Here is a 21,506-nt window from a genome sequence, read left to right on the forward strand (position 1 = left end):
AGTAAGCCACAGCGTCACTGCACACGCTGACAGACAGATAGAGAGACTGCGTTTAACCACAAGTTTTATAAATAAATATTCCACATATACCAAAAAGATCTTGAATATAGGCTTGATGACCTTTGGAATGACCTCTGATAGGCTCCTCCCCTTCATTGTCTTATATAACACCCATCTGCCCTGCAGCTCCCTTCTATCATCATGACCTAATCTCACCTAAATCCCCTTTGGCCTGGTTCAGCGTGTCTTTACACTCTCTTACAGAGCCGCTATAGGCTTGGTGAACACCGCAAATGATTAGTGTCTTCCTCCGGACAAGGAAGTCAGAGTCTGACCTGTCCTCTTTCTCATGACTGCACCCTATTAGCAGTGTAGTCTGAGAGAGTGTCATGCTAAATGGGAGCACACAGGTCTGACACTCTGGGATAGAGTCAAATTGGTGCTTGGTAAAGTGCATTTCTTGCTTTAAAACTTAATTAGCTACCACTAATGTTTCTGACCCAACTAATCTAACAAAACAATGCCCTAATGATGCATGAAACAGTCTTTCTCTGTTGGATTCAAGCCAGAGAACCAATCCCAATTCAATAAAGCAATCCCACACTCTCACTTCAGGAAATATAGGGCAGAACGACCTTTGTCCATCATAAAAATGAACAAATTAGAATGAAGAACCAACGTGGCTTTTATTGCACTGCCCTTCTGAACTCCAAGTGTTTTTAGATTCTAAGCATTTGAGGACTCTACAATTAATTAATTATATGCTGGGTTCATCCAGGACAATCTCTGGATCATATCATCAAGACATCCAGTAGGAATTTCAGTTTATCAAGTAGGATCCTATTGGATATTATCTTTAAGAGAATCCTAGTTGTATTGGAATTAGTGTTGTCAAAAGTACAGACTTTGGTACCAAGCCAGTGCAGAAATTTTAAAAATGTGATACCAGCATTTCCCTCTCATTTTGAGTGCTGTTGAATGGATTCGAAAAACACCTCTGATTGGCCATTGTGTCACGCATTCAACATATATGTTTCTGATTGGCCATTGTGTTCACATGCTCAACATATGTTTCTGATTGGCCATTGTGTTCACGCGCTCAACATATGTTTCTGATTGGCCATTGTGTTCAAGCATTCAACATATGTTTCTGATTGGCCATTGTGTTCACATGCTCAACATATATGTTTCTGATTGGCCATTGTGTTCACATGCTCAACATAGGTTTCTGATTGGCCATTGTGTTCACATGCTCAACATAGGTTTCTGATTGGCCATTGTGTTCACATGCTCAACATATGTTTCTGATTGGCCATTGTGTTCAAGCATTCAACATATATGTTTCTGATTGGCCATTGTGTTCACATGCTCAACATATATGTTTCTGATTGGCCATTGTGTTCACGCGCTCAACATATGTTTCTGATTGGCCATTGTGTTCAAGCATTCAACATATATGTTTCTGATTGGCCATTGTGTTCACATGCTCAACATATATGTTTCTGATCGGCCATTGGGTCTCATTCATGAAACACGAGCAGAACTAATTTGTGTGTAAATCGTGTGTAAAGTGGTTCTGGCGTAAATTTTTGGATTCATTAAAATGTTCGTATTTTCCAAATGTTAGTTGGTACAAAAGAAATCTACACCTGCTCCCAGCCACGCGTAAATAGTGCGTTTAACATCCGAACGTTTTGCCCATTAATAAGGCTGCATTTTAATTCACCTTAATAAGGTACATATTTACACAGCATTTTTAAAAAATATTATATATAGTAATTACATAAGTTTTTTCTTTTTACTTTTATTGTGAGAGCCAGTAGCCTAATAGCATCTGCAAACGGAGCACTTTAATCAAATAATTAATTGATTTCAATAGGGCTGGGCAAACTAATGGCCTCTTAATTGTTATGGAAATTGTTTCCTATAAAATGGCCAAAATCCTTCGTTTGGTGTCATAATATGATGCCCATATATAGTTGTCATTCGGATTTAATGGGCGGGATTTATGGTAATTAAGAATGAGTGTGCACGCGCGTCCCATTTACGGCTGATTGGAATTCATTAACACTAACACACACACACACACACACACACACACACAAATTTCACTATCATTTCTGACGTTTACGAAGTATTTGTGAATCAGGAGAAGAGTTTTCGGGAAGGTCTCTTTACACGCAAATCACTCGCATATTAACTCGTATATTTATGAATGTTTCATGAATGAGACCCATTGTGTTCACATGCTCAACATATATGTTTCTGATTGGCCACTGTGTTCACGCATTCAACATATATGTTTCTGATCGGCCACTGTGTTCACGCCATAGACTTTAAAAAAAGATGGACGACGCAACGCCGCTTCCTTCCATTGTATCGAACTGAAGCCAAAATGGGCTGATGAATGGGCACTGACACGTTATGCAATACGTCAAAAAAAAAAAGTTTGGAGCCTGGGCATGCGCAGAAGGAATCGTCAGTTGAGCCGGAGTCTCGATATCAAACTTTCGCCCAGACGACTGCGTCATCATTCATGTATTTTAAATAGACTATAAAAATTATACACAATTTAAAAGTCTACCTATAAAATAATAGGCTATTCTGTTTCTAGAGCAATAATATTTTTGAAACAGCAAATTCAGTAGATAAAAATCAATATAATATGCCACTAGAAACAACTCTAAATCGTCAGAAACGGTCCTGCCATTTAAATCAAGTTCAACTAACGTTACAGGAGATCGATTGCTGTAATTAGAGTAAGCTATCATTAGTTTTGTCCTGCTAATTATTATTTTATACCCATAAAAATAATAAGTAACTGCCAGATAATGATCACCTGCTTTTTCCCGACATGGTTAACACTAGGTGTGTTATCTTAACTAATAACATTTATTAATTAGCTTATAACGCCCACATTTGATGTTACAGAAAAAAAGTTCAGTGATCCATCAGATCCTGTAGGTCGGTTAGTACAGTTTACTGCTGAACAACTCATTTTGTTGGTGTTAAATAACAAAGAAATCGAAAATTAACAGTTAGTTAATACATCTTCAATATCCCCTCGAAGCTCAGACAGTCCTCAGACAAGCTGTCAATCAACTTCGAATCATGACGACACGCCCCATTTTTCTGGCATCAAATTGCTAGCTAAAATCTAAATCATCACAAAAACGAACAATTGAATATATATCAGTGTGATAACAACTACCTTAAATGACCAAAACCATCTTTCAGAAAGTTTTATTTGAAGCAGAATTTATTTTTAAGTTTTCACTGAAGTCTCATTCGACTGCATTGAGAGGGCGGGGTTTATGACCTGTACTGCATCCAGCCTCCAGGGGGCGATCAAAGAGCCCGTGGCTTCACTTTTCAGAACGTATGAGACACACCCGGTTCACGCATTCAACATATATGTTTCTGATTGGCCATTGTGTTCACATGCTCAACATATATGTTTCTGATTGGCCATTGTGTTCACATGCTCAACATATATGTTTCTGATTGGCCATTGTGTTCACGCGCTCAACATATATGTCTGTGATTGTAGCCAGTCACAGACATATCTGTTGAGCGCGTGAACACAATGGCCAATCAGAGGTATTTAAGAATCCATTCAAATGCTAGACAGAAATTCCGGTATCACCACATTTTTAAAATTTCAGTACCGACTTGGTACCAAACACTAACTGGAACAGTGTCTTGTTCCCTGTTGAATATCTTGTTTCACTCAGAACAATGGAAGTAAAAGCTGCACTTCTCCTAAAGAACAACATGGTCTTCTTTTCAATAAATGATATATGCATTCATGCATACAACATTATTCTTTCAAGCAGACATGTATTTGTATGAATTAAATATAATTAACCCTTATTAAAGCTATTAAAGAGCAGTGAGTGATTTTCTGTCTTTTGTTGTGTGATTAATATTAAGGGCACAGACGGCAGCAGGTTTATTAGGCTGCTGTCACTTTAAGACTGAATGCTGGGATCCAATACACTGATGGGCAACCGATATTCTCATACCTGTTTACATTTTCTTAGGACATAACTGACTACGTTAACGTGAACAGTCTCCAAAACGGACATTTTGACGTGTATTTGTCTGTTCAGGCTCGAAAAGGCACGAAAGAGAGCTCAATTCAGTACTCGTACGCTGTCTGAGAGGCGGCGCACTTCGGGTTTGTGCACAGAAAACCGTACAGAATAGAGCTCTCTTTTGTGTTGTCTCTTTTGTTCAGATCTTCTCTTCTCTTTCTCCCAGATGTTTACATTTTTTAACGTTTTATGAGACATTCATGTGTCCTGCCAGGTAGATCAGCACGTTGTGCGAATCTACAGCGAAGGACATCATTCTGACTGGATCTCTTCCCTAACATTTTCATCTAGTTTTTATTTGTTGACGAAAATGTCAATAGATTTTCATCAATAGTTTGTCATTCAAAGCTGGTTTTTATTTAGTTATCGTCTCGTTTTCGTCTATGAAAAATGTAGTTGATGAAAATGAACACTGTCATGAACTCTAACATAATACCCACAAAACTCAAATTTTGATTTCATAGGGTCTTTAAGATTGTATCTGATATAGTGGCAGTCTATTATTAACATATCAAAAGCCATTTCTAAGCTAAAACAGGGACAGGGGAAGATATGAACTGTACCATGTACAAAAGAAAGCAGAAGCTTTGAGCATGTAATTAGCCGAGTAATGTTTACAGGGCCTGAGAGCACAGCGGTTCCAGTCACGAACGTGACAGTGATGTCTTACTTGAGCAGTCTCTTCTGCACCTCCTCCCAGGCGTCCTGCCTGCTCTGGTCTGTGTACATGCGGAAGAGGATACGCAGGCCACACGCCAGGCTGCTGGTCTCCTGTTTCAGCAGATTGGGCTTCGACTTCCCTTTGAAACCTGAACACACACATGGAGACACAATGAGCTCTTTTAATGTGGGACAGGAGAAGAAATCAAGCCAGACGTAACAAGGATTTTCCATTAGGCCACACAGGTGGCTCTATCTGATAACGACGGACTTGATACGACGTGGCCTGTAAGCTATGTGGCGGCTTTTGTAGATGTGGAGAAATAAAGTCATAACAATGGAAATATTTATTGCATCTCAAGTTTCTAACAACAAAGAAATCAGTAGTACTGACCAGCCTTCCAAAGCGCGGTTCTCTGTTCATTATTGGAATTAAAGGCCTTGGCAAAGCGATGAGACTCCAGCAGACAGTCGAGCAGTTTAAAGAGCTGTTCTGAGGTCAGGTAGCGATACATTCCCTGGTCCTGAGTATCCACATGTACATCAGCATCCAAAGCATCTCTCTGCAGGAAACACACTTCATTTAAAATGTAGAAATGACTTCAGTTTATACACATCATATAAAGACACAAAATCTTCATAAATCACAACAAGCTCAAGTAAATAAACATTTTGTCTAGTTGTGGCCTAGCATAGGGGTTTTCAAACCTTTACAATTTTTTTTTACTAATAATTACTTTTAATATATTGTTATTAACATGTTTAAACACTTTTTAAACTTTTTTGATAATAAATAAGTAAAAAAAAATACAAATAAATAAAATATATATATATAGTAAAATTAAGTCATTTTACAGAAACTGAAAGTAATGTTAACTGAAACTATTAAAAAAAGTTTTCGTTTAATCTAAATATTAGAATAAAAACTAAATAAATGAAAATTAGAAATGTTGCTTTGGCAACTAAGTGAAATAAATTGAAGTACTACAATTACTAAAACTAAAACTGAAAAAAATAATTGATAGCTGCATTGAAATATATGTAAAAAAATGACAAAAGCACAATTACAGAGACATAAATTAAATAAAAATAATAAAATATAAAAAATATATATAAAAAAAATAAAAATTCAAAATCTTAATAAATACTATACTAGACTAATAAATACTATAATAGTATAAGAATAATACTGACGTGGGTGACAATTTGGTTCATGACATTTTCTGATCACATTCCCATTTCTCTTTCTAAACTCTCCCCTCAATAAAAGTAGCCAAAATTTATTAAAAAAAGAAGAAGACACATTTGTTCATAATCAGTTTGTAAAGATCCTAAGCTGGTACCTGTGCTGCTGCAAAGTTTTCAGCATCCTCCTTCTTACTGGTTGCAGGAAAGAACACAATGTTGTCTATGGTCTGAATGAGCTCCAGCTGGACCACGCACTTTATGAGCAGAGCTGCAAACAGCCTCTGTTCCTGGGCTTCTGGGGAGGTCACATATGGAAGCACAAAATGATCAGCTGACCAGCTGATATGCTTCAATGTGTTTTAAGTATATTATGAAATCAGGCTAAAAACAATATTGTTAAATTCAATTGTAATTCAAGTAATTTTCTGGATTAGTTGATTCTGTTCATTTGTGGCATTCTGCAATCAAATACCATTGTATAATGAGTGCTAAAATTTATAATTAACAATATTCAACAATTTCATTGTTGAGTTTCAAATCTTTCAGATAGGAAATAAAGTGAAGCAAAAAAAAAAAAAAAAGAAAAGAAAAAAGAAATCAGGAACAATGATCTTAATGGTTGGCCACCATGATACGTGCCTAAAGCAACACTGAACTGACTCTGTCTGCGGTTGTCAGCCAAAGCCTTCTCCATGCTGTTCACAGACTGCTGGTCATCTGACCGAGTCTGAATATCCACTGACTTCTGCGAAATGGAGTCCTGTAATCATGAGATAAGTACTTATTAATATTATATTATTAAAGGAACTCGTACAGCACATTGTTAGATGAGCATCTGGATGCGATGGCCCTCCATGAACACTTCCACATTTAGCACAGTCTGGAAATCTTATTTGCATACCAGCTGTTTATCAGAGTCCAGCTGAGTCACGTGATCTCCCTCTGTACCAGCCGGTCTCCACGTCAACAGCCTGAAAACAACAAATAGTTGGGTTAGTAGGGTCATGCTATACAGCTGGTGCTTTTTCCGGTTTGATAAGATGAAGTACATTTTTGCAATTTTGAACATTCTGTCAGACAAATATAGTGTTTTAAAGTGCTAATAAACTGCATTGTGCCCTCTGAAGCTAAATTAATACATTTTACATTTATTTTGCTATATAATATTGCTTCAAAAAGGTAACAGGATTGCAACGTCAAGCTAAAATAATGCATTCAAAAATATTTTGATGTAATTATGCCTTCAAAAGGGAACAGGGTTTGATGATAACAGGGCTGAAAGATTTATGGTTTCATTTTTTGCAGATATTTCTACAAATATCAAGTGTTTAATAATCAATTGTTTACTATACACAATCAGAATAACAGGGTTGACAGTTTTACAGTTAATTTAGCTACAAGATGTTTATTAGAAAGTGAATTTAATGCAGATATTTCTACAAATATCAAGTGTTTAATAATCAGTTGTTTACTATACGAAATCAGAATAACAGGGTTGACAGTTTTACAGTTAATTTAGCTACAAGATGTTTATTAGAAAGGGAATTTAATGCAGATATTTCTACAAATATCAAGTGTTTAATAATCAGTTTACTATACAAAATCATAGTAACAGGGTTGACAGTTTTACAGTTAATTTAGCTACAAGATGTTTATTAGAAAGTGAATTTAATGCAGATATTTCTACGAATATCAAGTGTTTAATAATCAGTTGTTTACTATACAAAATCAGAATAACAGGGTTGACAGTTTTACAGTTAATTTAGCTACAAGATGTTTATTAGAAAGTGAATTTAATGCAGATATTTCTACGAATATCAAGTGTTTAATAATCAGTTGTTTACTATACAAAATCAGAATAACAGGGTTGACAGTTTTACAGTTAATTTAGCTACAAGATGTTTATTAGAAAGTGAATTTAATGCAGATATTTCTACGAATATCAAGTGTTTAATAATCAGTTGTTTACTATACACAATCAGAATAACAGGGTTGACAGTTTTACAGTTAATTTAGCTACAAGATGTTTATTAGAAAGGGAATTTAATGCAGATATTTCTACAAATATCAAGTGTTTAATAATCAATTGTTTACTATACAAAATCATAGTAACAGGGTTGACTGTTTTACAGTTAATTTAGCTACAAGATGTTTATTAGAAAGGGAATTTAATGCAGATATTTCTACAAATATCAAGTGTTTAATAATCAGTTTACTATACAAAATCATAGTAACAGGGTTGACAGTTTTACAGTTAATTTAGCTACAAGATGTTTATTAGAAAGTGAATTTAATGCAGATATTTCTACGAATATCAAGTGTTTAATAATCAGTTGTTTACTATACAAAATCAGAATAACAGGGTTGACAGTTTTACAGTTAATTTAGCTACAAGATGTTTATTAGAAAGTGAATTTAATGCAGATATTTCTACGAATATCAAGTGTTTAATAATCAGTTGTTTACTATACAAAATCAGAATAACAGGGTTGACAGTTTTACAGTTAATTTAGCTACAAGATGTTTATTAGAAAGGGAATTTAATGCAGATATTTCTACAAATATCAAGTGTTTAATAATCAATTGTTTACTATACAAAATCATAGTAACAGGGTTGGCTGTTTTACAGTTAATTTAGCTACAAGATGTTTATTAGAAAGGGAATTTAATGCAGATATTTCTACAAATATCAAGTGTTTAATAATCAGTTGTTTACTTTACACTGTTTTACAGTTAATTTAGCTACAAGATGTTTATTAGAAGGAGAATTTAATGTAGATATTTGTACAAATATTGAATATTTAAAAATCAGTTGATTACTGTACAAAATCATGGTAACAGGGTTGATATTTCAAGATGATGGTTACTGATAAACGTAAAACAATGATAAAACTCATCTTGAAAGAGTTCATTCTTGAAACAAGGATGCCATTAGGAGAAAGTTTTTTTTATTATTAGTTATGGATTAGTTTATTACTTTAAAAAGGTAAAAATATGATGGTAACATGATGTGTATTTAATGAGAATAAAAAAAAAATTAAGAAAAAAAGTTATTTCTTGTTAAAGTAATTTTTACCTATGTTTACTATAAATGGCATTCATTTTGTAAAATGACCCAAAAGAAAATCTGAAACACTCACATGTGTGGGATGGTGGTTTTGAAGATATCTAGCATACAGTTGCATGTCTTGTCCCAGGTCTCAGGGTTAAACTTCTCACCGTTAAGGATGACCACATTTTCAAGGCAATTAGTGCCTGATCTTGCTAACTGCTCATTATCTGTGAGGAGAGATGAGCAAGTGAAATCATGACCTGAAGTAATAATTTACACATAAACTTCAGTGAACTGTCAAAACATGAATCTTCTAGTTTTCAGTATTTTGCACAGTGTACTGTTTTCTGTAAATGTACTGCAATAGTATCTTGTCTATTGCTGGTACTGTACACTGACCTTGCTGCACACACCAGTAGAGCTGAGAGAGGATATCATCTAACAGAACATCACTCAGAGATTCAAAGTACTGCGTGAAAACGTCACAGATAGCATAAAGTGCATGATTACAGGTGGTGGTCATCCACTCTGCTTTCTGTGGGAAGAACAAAATGGAACATTAGCCACAGTTCTCCATCCTGACATGAATTCTGGAGTGGTAACATATGATTATATGAATGCTAGAGAGAGTCCCTGTTCAAGCAATGTCTGTTGGTGACACTTCCTAAAAGGTTGATCTTATTTTCTTCTAGCACAGATTTCAGTGCTGATGTTGACTTGCCTCAGTCTGTTGCTCAGGAAGCTTCATGTTGTCAAAGATCCTGAACACAATGCGGAACAAATCCTGCCACCAGTGTTTCTCGTAGGTGTGACCGTACGTCTTCATCACCTCAAACATCACTGTCAGACCCCTGTCAAACAAAATAAAAATATATTGTCGGGAAGGGAAAAAAGACTGTACTGTACATGAGATAACATCAACATTTCAAAACAGGCACTGAAATTACACATAAAATGTTTGTATATTCCCCCAAAAAGTGGGGATGGTAAGATTTTTTTAAATGTTTCTGAAGATTGCATTTGTATTTGTATTTTATATTGACTGTAATTCTTATTATCTATATATAAAAAAAAAACAAAAAACATTATGCTGCTTAATATGGAAGCTTGTTTCCGCCACTGAATAAAAATAAAAAAGGTAATTGCTGCATTTTTGCATTTTATCTCACAAATCTGACTTATTTTTTCTCGGAATTGCAAGATATAAACTTGCAATTGTGGGTTATAAAGTCAGAATTGCAATATGTAAACTCGCAATTGTGAGTTATAAAGTTAGAATTGTAATATATAGAGATTTTTTCCCAGAATTGCGAGTTTATATCTCACAATTCTGATTTTATAACAACAAAATTGCAAGTTATAGAGATATTCACAATTCTTGCGAGATTTTGAGCAATTCTGAGTTTTTTTTTAAATAAAGTCAGAATTGTGGTATAAATAAAGTCAAAATTGCGAGATATAAACAACTGCAAGAAAAAGTCAGAATTGCGAGAAAAAAAACAGAATTATGAGATATAAACTCGCAACTGCAAGAAAAAGTCAGAAATGCACAAAAAAAGCCAGAATTGCGAGATATAAACTCACAATTGCGAGAAAAGTCATAATTGTGAGAAAAAAGTCAATTGTGAGATTTAAGCTTGCAATTGCAAGATAAAGTCAGAATTGCGAGAAAGTCAGAATTGTGAGATATGAACTCACAAGAAAAAGTCAAAATTGCAAATAAGTCAGCATTGCAAGATATAAACTCACAAGAAAAGTCATAATTGCAAAAAAAGTTAGAATTGCGAGAAAAAAGTCAGAATTGCGAGAAAAAAAGTCAGAATTGCGAGATATAAACTCACAACTGCAAGAAAAAGTCAGAATTGTGAGAAGAAAAGTCGCAACTGCAAGAAAAAGTTTTCTTTTTTTTATTCTGTGGAGAAAAAACTTATATCTTAATATTTCTGTGGAAACTAATTTTCTTTTTTCAGGATTCTTTGATGAATAGAATGTTTAAAAGAATATTTATTTGATATAAAAATCTTTTGGCTGTATTGTGGGTCTGGCTCTGACCTGGTCCGCACATCCAGCTTACACCTGTTGATGATGCATGACAGCTCAAAGAGGATGGGGAACCAGCCTCTCACCCAAACACGGTCCTCCGGTGCGACGTTCATATCATCACTGGTGCAATCTTTAAACGCCTGCAGGCACAAAACATAAGCCATTTACTCAAATAGCCACAATTGTTTTGCTATCATATACTCAAGCACATCCCTGAACACACATGCTGCTCGACTATAAGCTGCATTTACAGATCAAAAGGTTTTTGCCCCAATCTGGCAACCCTCTGTGAGGTGGAGGTCTCCATGTGGGCTGCCTTCACTAATCTTCATTTTAGAAAACACCAAAGGACTAAAGTACTTAACAGGCACAAACACAGCTCATAACACAATCACCCTTCATGAACATGAAAAGCAGAAAACAGATTGTTTACATTTTCCATCTACTTACTAAAGGCCTTAGGTTTTGCTCATTAAGGCATTGGTAATGAGAATTTCCTCATTACAAGTGCCTTGTGGTCTCCTTAAGTGTAATCCATTTAGTGAATGTCTGTGAAAAGCCTGACCCGGGGTCAGATTATAATTCTGCGTTATGGAGCGCACACTCATTAGCACTGACCTGAGGTCGGTCGGAGACGTATTTAGCGCAGTGACGGATGAGACGGATGGCCTCCATGCTGGTGTCGGGGAAAGAAGCGTTGCAGGCGAACTCAGACAGACATTTGACAGCATCCTGGAAGGAGTCAATGGTAGCTGGAAAATGCTTCTCAAATACATTCGCTGTGAGGTGAAAAGAGATGACAAATGTTCACAATGCAAATCCTTCCTTCCCAATCCACCAAAGCTCATTGTCATGGCTATGGCGTTAAAACATGATCACATTAACATATGACCGCCCACATTTGCATATTAATGAATATTCAGTATATTTAGCAGCTTGGCAGGGGGGTTGTTGCTCATTTTACATTCATGGCACGTAGGGTTGCAAAATTCCGTGAACTTTCAAAGCTGGAAACTTTCCATGGGAATTAACGGGAATATACAAGGAATTTGCCAAAATTTCAGGTTAGCCTATGACAGGGTACTTAAATGTAGTTGAAAAAAATATATATCTTGCAGCATAATTTGGATTAAAACAACCAAATTTAATGCAATTTCAATTAAATTTTTACCCTGCACATTCACACAGCACACTACTTACTGCAGGGCTATTGAGGCCACACCCCCTGCATGCACTGTGCATGATCCTTCAGAAGTCATTCTAATATGCTAATATGATACTAAATTATCATTGTTGGAAACAGTTGTGCTGCTTAATATTTTTTTTATAACCTGTGATACTTTTTTTTCCAGGATTCATTGATGAATAAAAATGTACCAAATTCCCCAATTTTCCAATTCCCATAAATTCCTGTTAAGTTTCCAAATTAGAAAATTTCCAAAATTCCCCAGGTTGAGTTCCAGTGGAAAGTTTCCGGAAATTTACCAGAAATTTTCCGCCCCTTTGCAACCCTAATGGCACATTATTTACATTTATAAGACTTAAAGTTACAGAAGCAAAGACAGTTTGTGTATTATAAGTGTGGAAAATGATCAATAATAAATACCATAAATATAAAATCTAAATAACTTATATATCATTATATAAATTATTCATATAAAACTAAATTACTTTCTGGTACAAAAAAATAAATAAAATCTTGCCTAATATAGTGAACAGAAAAAAGAAAAGGGAAGAATTAAATTTAAAAAATAAATTATTTAAAAATAAAAGTTAAAATCAGCATTTTTTTTTTGTTTAATAAAAACATTTTCATAATAAATGTTATAATAAATAATGTTGTGATTGATTAGTATAACCATATTATGTTTTTTTTTTATGCCAAATTTTTGTGTTCAATCTTTTCAAGGTTTAATTAAAAAAAAAAAAAAAAAAAAAAAGTTGTGGTCTCGGACTACTGAACCCCAGTGTATTAAAAAAAATGCTCTTAATTATTCATTCCTATTTTGTATCCTAAATCAGAGAATCCTTGATCTCCATGGAGGCACTTACTGACGATGTGTCCAGTTGTCTGGAAGGCCAGCTCCACTATGCTCTCATCCTGATCGGAGGCAGCGAGATGAAACACAGAGAAAATGTTTTTCCACCCTGATCTAATATTCCCAGCCTGAGAGTTGACCATCTGGGCTATGCAGCGAACCACCATGTCTCTAATGGTAGGAGATCTGTAGATAGAGAAGCAGCATGTGAATAAAGCAGGAAAACACATGCACACACTCGCTCTTTTCATCTCATTCTGTAGGGGCAAACGTGTGTAGACAAGTTCATTTATCTCCATCAGTCATGGAGTTTAGTCGTGTGTGTGTGTGTGTGTGTGTGTGTGTGTGTGTGTGTGTTCACTCACTAAGCCTAATGAGTACTGCAGGGTCTAATATAGTTTTCTCTTCTTTACTTCTTTCACAGTGATGGAGAAGCTACTTTAAAAGTGAAGATTGCTTATAATTTAAAGTAGTCTGGCTGCAGTTGAGCTACCTTTTTGAAAAAGTAGTTAGCTACACTACTTTGGTACAATGAGGAATTCAATAAAGGTGGAAGCATTATATTTGAAAATATATTTACACTAAATAAATCTAGTAAAATAAATGAAATACTTTACATAATTGAATTAGATTTTTTTTGACTAAATAAATGTAAAGCTTTTTTTTTTTCAGATTCAAATATTGAGTGATGACAAAGTGAATCCTAAAAGCAATCCACTGAAATAAATTGTTCATAACCAGTGTTGTTATTGTTAACTAAAACTAAAATTGAACTAATATTAAATGAGATAAAATAATATATAAAAATTATATGAAAAACTTAAAAACAAAAATAAATAAACTTATTTTAGTTTAAGATGAAGTACTAAAATTACTAAAACTGAAATAAAAAATAAAGCTACATTGAAAAATAAAATACAAAAGGACAAAAATCAAATATCAAAATTACTAAAACAAATAAAAAAACTGAAAATATAAAAATAAAAACTAATTTAAAATATTAATAAATGCACGTGTATAAATAATACTGAAATAATAATTATTTTTTAATGAATTGTTCATAATAAAAGAGTTTGATTATTACTGAATATAAAAAACTTTTATTCTACCATTTTATTTAAAATGCTTGAAATATTTTCTAATACTTCTGAATATTTTAGACATGAGCGCAACTAAAATTATATTTTACTAAGAAATTTATTCACATTTTATTTTTATTTTACACATTTTATTTTAAAAAATATTTACACTATGGAGCTACTTGAAAAGTGAAAAAAAAGATTGAAAAATGTAGGTATTTTACCTTTTAGTTATTCTCAATGTTTAAATACACCACTAATGTTAAAGAAAGGAATGAAGAACTATGTAACGTGGCTGGATTAATAATCAAAACCTTCTGTTTATGTCTACATGACATATTATGCTTACCAACCCCTAAAAAGAGAACATTTTATACATGTAAACAAGGCACTGAACATGACATGGTAAACATTTAAAAATATTTGGAGGCAGGCACTCCAGAATCCAGAACAGAGCCCTTCAGAAGATGACATTTAGAAGCAGTACATCCGCCTGAGAGAAAAACCAGCTACACTCAAAACAAGCCTTGCGCCTCTAACCCGTCTTAAGGCAAGACTTGCACAGTTGTACATCAAAACATGCAATTCACAATTTGTTTGGTTATTCAACTGACACTCTCTATAACTGAAGAAGCTCTGACCTGCATTATTCAGAGACATTTCACTTTAATTGCAGTGTAAATTGAAACGCTCACCTGTTCTTTTTCATTATGTGCTCAAACGGCCTGAGGAAATCCTTCTGGAATCTGAAATTGGCCAACTCTCCTTTCTCCAAAAATTTCATGGATAGCTGCCTCAAAGAGTCCACAGCGAAAATAGCAACATCCTCATTGGGATTACAGCCGACCTGTGCCAAAACAGAGAGTGAAAGAGACAGAGAAGGTTAAAGCAACGAGAGTGCTGCGTTTTCATTTTCAGCTCTTCTTCAATCTATTAAATATGCCCTCCCGCAGGCAGAGTGAAATTTAAAAGCGTCATTAGATTTCTCTGATATCGTACAAAGCCACCGAGACACGCAATCTTCATGGACTGATTTCCTTCCAGCGTTGATTTGGGGGCTGCTTTGAACTCACCTTATTGAAATGATCCCCTATAACCTCCCATATCCTGGACCACTGCAGCCTGATACGTCCCATGTTGTAGTACGATATCTCCACAATCTTCTGCAGACTGAACATTCGAGGGTGTGTAGGGGAGGCCAATTCGTCCATCGATACAGCGCACAGCCATCGTACAAAGTCCACTGCAAGACACAACAAGGTGTCACTTAAATCTTCTCAGAAATGAAGAGTATGTGACGCTTGCAACGTTAAGGTTATGGGTTCGAATCCCAGAAACAACAGTTTGAATGCAATATACACTACCATTCAAAAGTTCGTGGTCAGTACGATTTTCTCTTTTTAAGAAATTAAGATTAGTTCACAAGCTTTACTCACCCTCAAGCCATCCTAGGTGTATATGACTTTCTTCTTTCTGATGAACACAATCTGAGTTATATTAATAAATATCCTGACGCATCCAAGCTTTATAATGGCAGTGAACGGGACCAACGAGTATGAATCAAAAGAACATATTCCACCCTTCTCCTGGGGGTTAATAAAGGCCTTCTGAAGTGAAGCAATGCATTTGTGTAAGAAAAATATCCATATTTAATAAGTTATAAAGTAAAATATCTAGCTTCCACCAAGACCGCCTTCAATATTCAACTTACGGAAAAAGCGTAACTGATGCAACATCAGTTACACTTTTTTCATGTTGAATACGGAAGGCATTATGGCGGAAGCTAGATATTTTACTTTTTAACTTGTTAAATATGGATATTTTTCTTACACAAACGCATCACTTCACTTCAGAAGGCCTTTATTAACCACCTGGAGTACATATATGATGGATGGATGCACTTTCTTCAGCTTCATACTCATTGGTACTCGCTGTCATTATAAAGACTGAATGCGCCAGGATATTTCTTAATATAACTCAGATTGTGTACATCAGAAAGAAGAAAGTCATATACACCTAGGATGGCTTGAAAATGATCTAATCCTTTAATTCATCAAGGATACATTAAATTGATCAAAAGTGACAGTAAAGAAATTTAAAATGTTACAAAAGATTTTTATTTCAAATAAATGCTGTCCTTTTAAACATTAAATTCATGAAAAAAATCCTAAAAAAAGGCCACTAAAATATTAATCAGCACAACATTTTCATCATTGATAGTAAGGAATGTTTCTTGAGCACCAAAATCAGCATATTAGAATGATTTTTGAAGGATCATGTGACATTGAAGACTGGAGAAATGATGCTGAAAATTCAGCTTTTTGCATCATATAAATCTAAGAAGTTTATTAAAATAGAAAATTATTAAATTGTAATAATATTTCGCATTATTACTGTTTTTACTGTATTTTGATCAAATAAATGCAGTCTTGGTGAGCATAAGAGACTTTTCAAAATAAATCTTACTGATCACAATTTTTTTAAATAAACATGTCTGCCAAATGCATAAACGTAAATGTGAAGTCTTGTACTTACCGATGGCATTTCCATCAAGTCTGGTAGAGCCTGTGAATATCCTGCAGAAAAGAATATGAGCGTTAATAACATTCAAGGAACATATTAGTGTTCGTAACATTACGAGGTTCATTAGAATTGATGATAACCATCATACCGGTCCACAGCGACTACCACACTTTGCGAGCTGGTCTCCCCAATAGACTCCTGAATGCTCGCTATCTGTTTGCGATCAACGTTCCCTCCTATTGTGCGAAAAATCACAGTTGGATTATTTATACAAGTGCAAACTTAATTTCACACTGCTGGATAATTATACTGGATTATGATAAAGCAATCTTAATAGATCACAGTTTAGCTTTAGATAAAATGTTTTTGATGATGTAATGGCAAATGGAAAAGCTGCAATGCAGATGGTGCATGTGCTCAATGTCAAAGTTTTTGTCTTTTGACAAAAATGCCCTTTAAATTCAGTCATTATTTTGTTAAATCATCCTCAATATCACACTTTACTTTACAGACCAAACATTAAGGAAAAAGTCTAAAAATGTATAAAAAAATAATTTAAACATTTCTAAACATTTAGCTCTTAATTGAATTTAAACATTAAATTTATCTACATATCTTAAAATCAATGAATTATTATATTGTGCTTTTTCTGTCTCAACATTGTTATCGATTAACATAATAAAAAAGTCTACATCACCAAAGATTTTGGGTAATAACGAGATGATTGCTGTTCATTTGAAGTGTGATTGACTGACCCAAGCCCAGGTACTCATCAGGCTGCTGTTCCTTGGTGCTGGTGATGAAGCCTTCCTTCCCCCGTACGGTTCCTGATATGTACCGAGCTTTCACTCCTGTCCCGATGAGCTGGGCCAACTCCAGCTGACTAATGCACTTCAGGATCTGCAGCGCACATAGAGAGAATGATAATACCTCACAAAGTCTGTCTGCCAATCACGTCGCATAGAAAAACATGCAGGCTAATCAAAGAGCTGGGTTTGTCAGTGCTCACCTCATGCCAGGAGTTCCCTAGGTAATTTCCATCCGTGTGAGCCACTGTAATGAGGGTCTTGATGGTGTCGATGTTCTTCTGCTTCATCTCAGTGATGCCCGAACTGGCCGTCAGCAACGTGAAGCGGGCCAGAGCTTGAACGTACGCATCTCGCTCCAACTGGAACAAACCAACACAGAACAAAAACCCTTTGGACTGACATCTCTCCTGTCCACATGTTGAGAGAAATAAAGTGCAGAGGTGTTGTGCGCTGTGTGAACATGATGGTTATTGTAGTTCTAGACTAAATGTGAACATGCATTTACTCATCTCACTTGAAAACATTCAGTATTCCTCAAAATGAATAAAAACAGTGAAATGCAACCTTAGAGTTTGATGCAAACCTGTAATAATTAGCTATATTAAATTACACTAACATACGTTATGTATTTAATCTCACTTTATTAACCTATGTCTTTGCTACTGACCTTCAATGATCTAATTCAACCATACTAATAAGCAGAAATTACTTCAGATTTGATTTAGAAATAAGAGTGTTGAACTTCCTTCTCCTGTATCCTATTCTTCTTTAATCCAGAATGGCAGCACAGCTGAAAGGTTTGTTTGAGCTGCGCCCTCTACTGTACAGGTGTAAATATGCATTTCCTTCAGCCTGAGGCTTATTCATTTCACTTTAACACCTTAACATTTGCCCAAAATAGAACTTTTTTTGTTGTTATTTGTTAAAAAAACAAACAAGCGATCCCAGCCCAGGTGAGAAAAAGTAACGCAAAAGTAATGTAACGCATTACTTTTCATAAAAAGTAACTAAGTAACAGAATTAGTTACTTTTTTAGCGAGTAATGCAATATTGTAATGGATTACTTTTAAAAATAGCTTTCCCTGATCTTTTACTGATCGTAACTGTACGGAAAAGAGCAACCTGCATATTCCTCAAAATATATATTTTTTTGTGTTCCACATAAGAAAGCCATACAGGTTTGGAACGACACAAAGGCTAATAAATGATTTCAGTTTTCATTTTTGTGTGAACTATTCCTTTAAGCAGTCGATCATTCCAGGCAAAGATGACTGAAGTTTTTAAAGTTGCTTATTCAGACAGAGACTGACTAGTAATGCAAGCAAACACTAGGCCTTTCTCGGCTTCAGTAAATGACCTCTCCACGGTTAATGCAATGTGAAATTACCTGAATGCTGAAGATGCACGCTATCCTGATAGCACAGCGGATTCCCTCAAGACACAAAGAAGCCACTTCAGTGTCATCACAGTCTTGTAGACCCACGCTGAATGCAGCCAGAAAGGGTGTCCAGGCCAGCTATGAGAGGTCAAGATCATATAGAATGGGTATTTGCATCCAAACAGAATGTATATGAAAGTGCATGCACAGAATACCTTAAACATGTATGTGTATGTGTATGCACCTTAAACATTGGTCTGACGTGCTCGAGGTGGGTGGCGCTGGTGAAGGGGGCCTGAACGTGGCTGACAGCCTCCATCAGAGCCTTAGCTGTCTTTGCCATCTGCTCCATCTCAACATTATACAGAAGCCTCCTCTGCTTCTCACTGGCCACACCTGATCCAGAGACAGTAGCAAAAGCGCCATCAATTACCACAAACCACACCTCAAAATATCAGAATACTCCCTTCTGTCTCTACAGAGACGACAGAACATAAATGTTCATTTGTTCTCTTGGAAGTCCAATAGCTTGTATTATAATAATAAAATTATAATAATTCTATATATTTTATTCTATTTATTTAATTGTTTTATTTTATTGTTATGGTTTATAACTATAAAAAAATAAAAATGAAACATATAAAAACATAAAATAAAAATTATTAATAACTAAAATGGTTACCAATTTAATAATTACTACCAAATACTGGAATACTTTATTCTGATTTGTCAACCACAGCATTCTAATGGTAAAATACAGCAAAATAAAATCAATTATACTCAAATCAATAAGGATAAAATACAGCAGTGAATCTCAACCTTTTGGACTTTAAGGCCCCGAATTGTCCACAAAAATATTTGAAGGCAACCCCCACCCCTGAGAGTCACATTTTCTACCCAATAAAATGTTTAGAGCTTGGTATTACTAGAAAGATCTATATTTATTATATAAAAAAATAGCCAAATACTAAGAAATATCCTGATTTTTAGATGTTTTAGCTTGTTTTAATGCTTGTTTGGGCAGTTGTGGCCTAATGGTTAGAGACTGATAACCTGAAGGTTGCGGGTTCGAGTCTCAATACTGGCAGGAAATAACAGAGGTGCCCTTAAGCAAGGCTCCTAACCTCCAATCGCTCCCCAGGTGCCACATAAAAATGGCTGCCCACTGCTCCGGGGGTGTGTGCCCACAATTTGCAGTGTGTGTGTTCACTACCCACTACTCCTAATGTGTGTGCACTAACTGTATGGGTTAACTGAAGTGGATAAATTCCGAGTATATTCAGAGAGTATTGGCCTTCACATGTTTCACTGTTTTGTCTTATTTTAAATCATTTTAAGTAATCTTGATGCCCCCATTTTGTTGAGGCCCCCTAGTGGGCCATGGTTCCCTAGTTTAGAACCACTGATGTACAGTCTCCAACTCATTATGGTAAAATAATTAAAAGGACTGCCATGACCCCATCAAGCAAAAAGGCATTTGGCCAATCATAGCTTTTTTATGCATATAATTCAAAAGAGTCTATTTGATTCTATGATTGATCGATATTGTCACCATGTTTGTCGGTGCACTAAATACTCACTTTGCTTATTTGACTTGAGAGTTAATTCCTTTGTCTCCTTCATAGATATTTTTTTCCCTGCGATTTCATCATAAATGGCTGAGAGATACTCCTCGGGTAAATCTTTACTGTCATTGATACCTCGGTTCATCTTGATGTATTGCTCTTTCGTCATTTTATTCTTCACCTGTGCCGAGATAAAGGAAACAACAGATCAGTAGCTTTCTTCCTCTTGTTTTCCGTTGCGTTTCAGAAACATCCATCACCCTAGATTTAGCTATTCCACTCACATATCAAGATTGAATGCCAAAGAGCCGTTTCCAGCTCTGACGTTCACATTAGCATTCATAGATTCGGGAATGAAAAGAAAATGCATTCTGCCTTCGCTGAAGATTTCAGTGAACAATCAGCACTCGGTGAACTAACCTGCGGACTGTGTAGATCTGTAGTCAACATGATGATTGAATACGCGAGGACGTATGCAGTGTCTGCGCTGGCGAACAGTGTTTGCCTAAGGAGAGAGACAAACCGTGACTGAGTGCAGTGTTTGCGGCATAATTAGCGACACAGGTTAATCTGTTGCGACAGCAGGGGACCGCTGCACTCACCCTTGGTTGCATTCTAAATATCTAGCAGCAAATTTCTCCATCAGTCGATCGATTTTTTGGGCCTCTCCGGGCAGACGGAAACCCTCGAGGAACATGCGCAGCGCTGGCACGAAGTCTTTGCCCTGGAAGTCCATTTGGTCGACGTAGGCATACATAACCTCTTTATTGATGCGATCGTTGTCTCCGAGAAACTCTCCTACCTGGATCTGTTAAGTCGGAAGCAGAAGGACCAATGAGTCACATATTGAGGTAGAGAAATAAATAGCAGAAACTCAAAAACACATGCTCAATGCTATATTCTAAAACCACACTGACAGACACTTCAGACTGCAGAAATCGAGCATCTATTCAGTGTGCATCATTGAAATGCAATGTCTAGTATTCCATGCACATCTCAAGTCATTCAGGAGGCTGAGGGCTGCTCGGCTGAAGTGCCCTAATTTTAGGGCAGATATAAGGAGCTCTCTTTAC

General features: G+C 35.5%; 1 protein-coding gene across 6 annotated transcripts in view; it reads right to left on the reverse strand.

Annotated features, from left to right (window-relative positions):
* Positions 1–21,506, reverse strand: part of arfgef1 (ADP-ribosylation factor guanine nucleotide-exchange factor 1 (brefeldin A-inhibited)) — a 79,217-nt gene that overhangs the window by 4,962 nt on the left and 52,749 nt on the right. For 2 of the 6 annotated variants that reach the window (XM_067377250.1, XM_067377252.1), the window contains 23 exons: positions 21,036–21,241; positions 20,854–20,938; positions 20,449–20,614; positions 19,113–19,264; positions 18,878–19,006; positions 17,691–17,849; positions 17,437–17,581; positions 16,830–16,917; positions 16,694–16,734; positions 15,232–15,401; positions 14,854–15,005; positions 13,093–13,265; positions 11,659–11,819; positions 11,050–11,180; positions 9,719–9,848; positions 9,397–9,532; positions 9,086–9,224; positions 6,847–6,916; positions 6,585–6,705; positions 6,101–6,240; positions 5,152–5,320; positions 4,768–4,906; positions 1–26 (listed from right to left, as the gene is read on the reverse strand). The exon at positions 1–26 is cut by the window's left edge and continues 92 nt beyond it. In XM_067377250.1, coding sequence (XP_067233351.1) covers positions 1–26; positions 4,768–4,906; positions 5,152–5,320; positions 6,101–6,240; positions 6,585–6,705; positions 6,847–6,916; positions 9,086–9,224; positions 9,397–9,532; positions 9,719–9,848; positions 11,050–11,180; positions 11,659–11,819; positions 13,093–13,265; positions 14,854–15,005; positions 15,232–15,401; positions 16,694–16,734; positions 16,830–16,917; positions 17,437–17,581; positions 17,691–17,849; positions 18,878–19,006; positions 19,113–19,264; positions 20,449–20,614; positions 20,854–20,938; positions 21,036–21,241 — 3,028 coding nt within the window. Of the gene's footprint in view, positions 27–4,767; positions 4,907–5,151; positions 5,321–6,100; positions 6,241–6,584; positions 6,706–6,846; positions 6,917–9,085; positions 9,225–9,396; positions 9,533–9,718; positions 9,849–11,049; positions 11,181–11,658; positions 11,820–13,092; positions 13,266–14,853; positions 15,006–15,231; positions 15,402–16,693; positions 16,735–16,829; positions 16,918–17,436; positions 17,582–17,690; positions 17,898–18,877; positions 19,007–19,112; positions 19,265–20,448; positions 20,615–20,853; positions 20,939–21,035; positions 21,242–21,506 lie in introns of all 6 variants that reach the window. The other 4 variants (XM_067377247.1, XM_067377251.1, XM_067377249.1 and 1 more) reach the window with 3 other exon arrangements.

The sequence above is a fragment of the Chanodichthys erythropterus genome, chromosome 23 (genome assembly GCF_024489055.1).
Source record: "Chanodichthys erythropterus isolate Z2021 chromosome 23, ASM2448905v1, whole genome shotgun sequence".
Classification (NCBI taxonomy): domain Eukaryota; kingdom Metazoa; phylum Chordata; class Actinopteri; order Cypriniformes; family Xenocyprididae; genus Chanodichthys; species Chanodichthys erythropterus.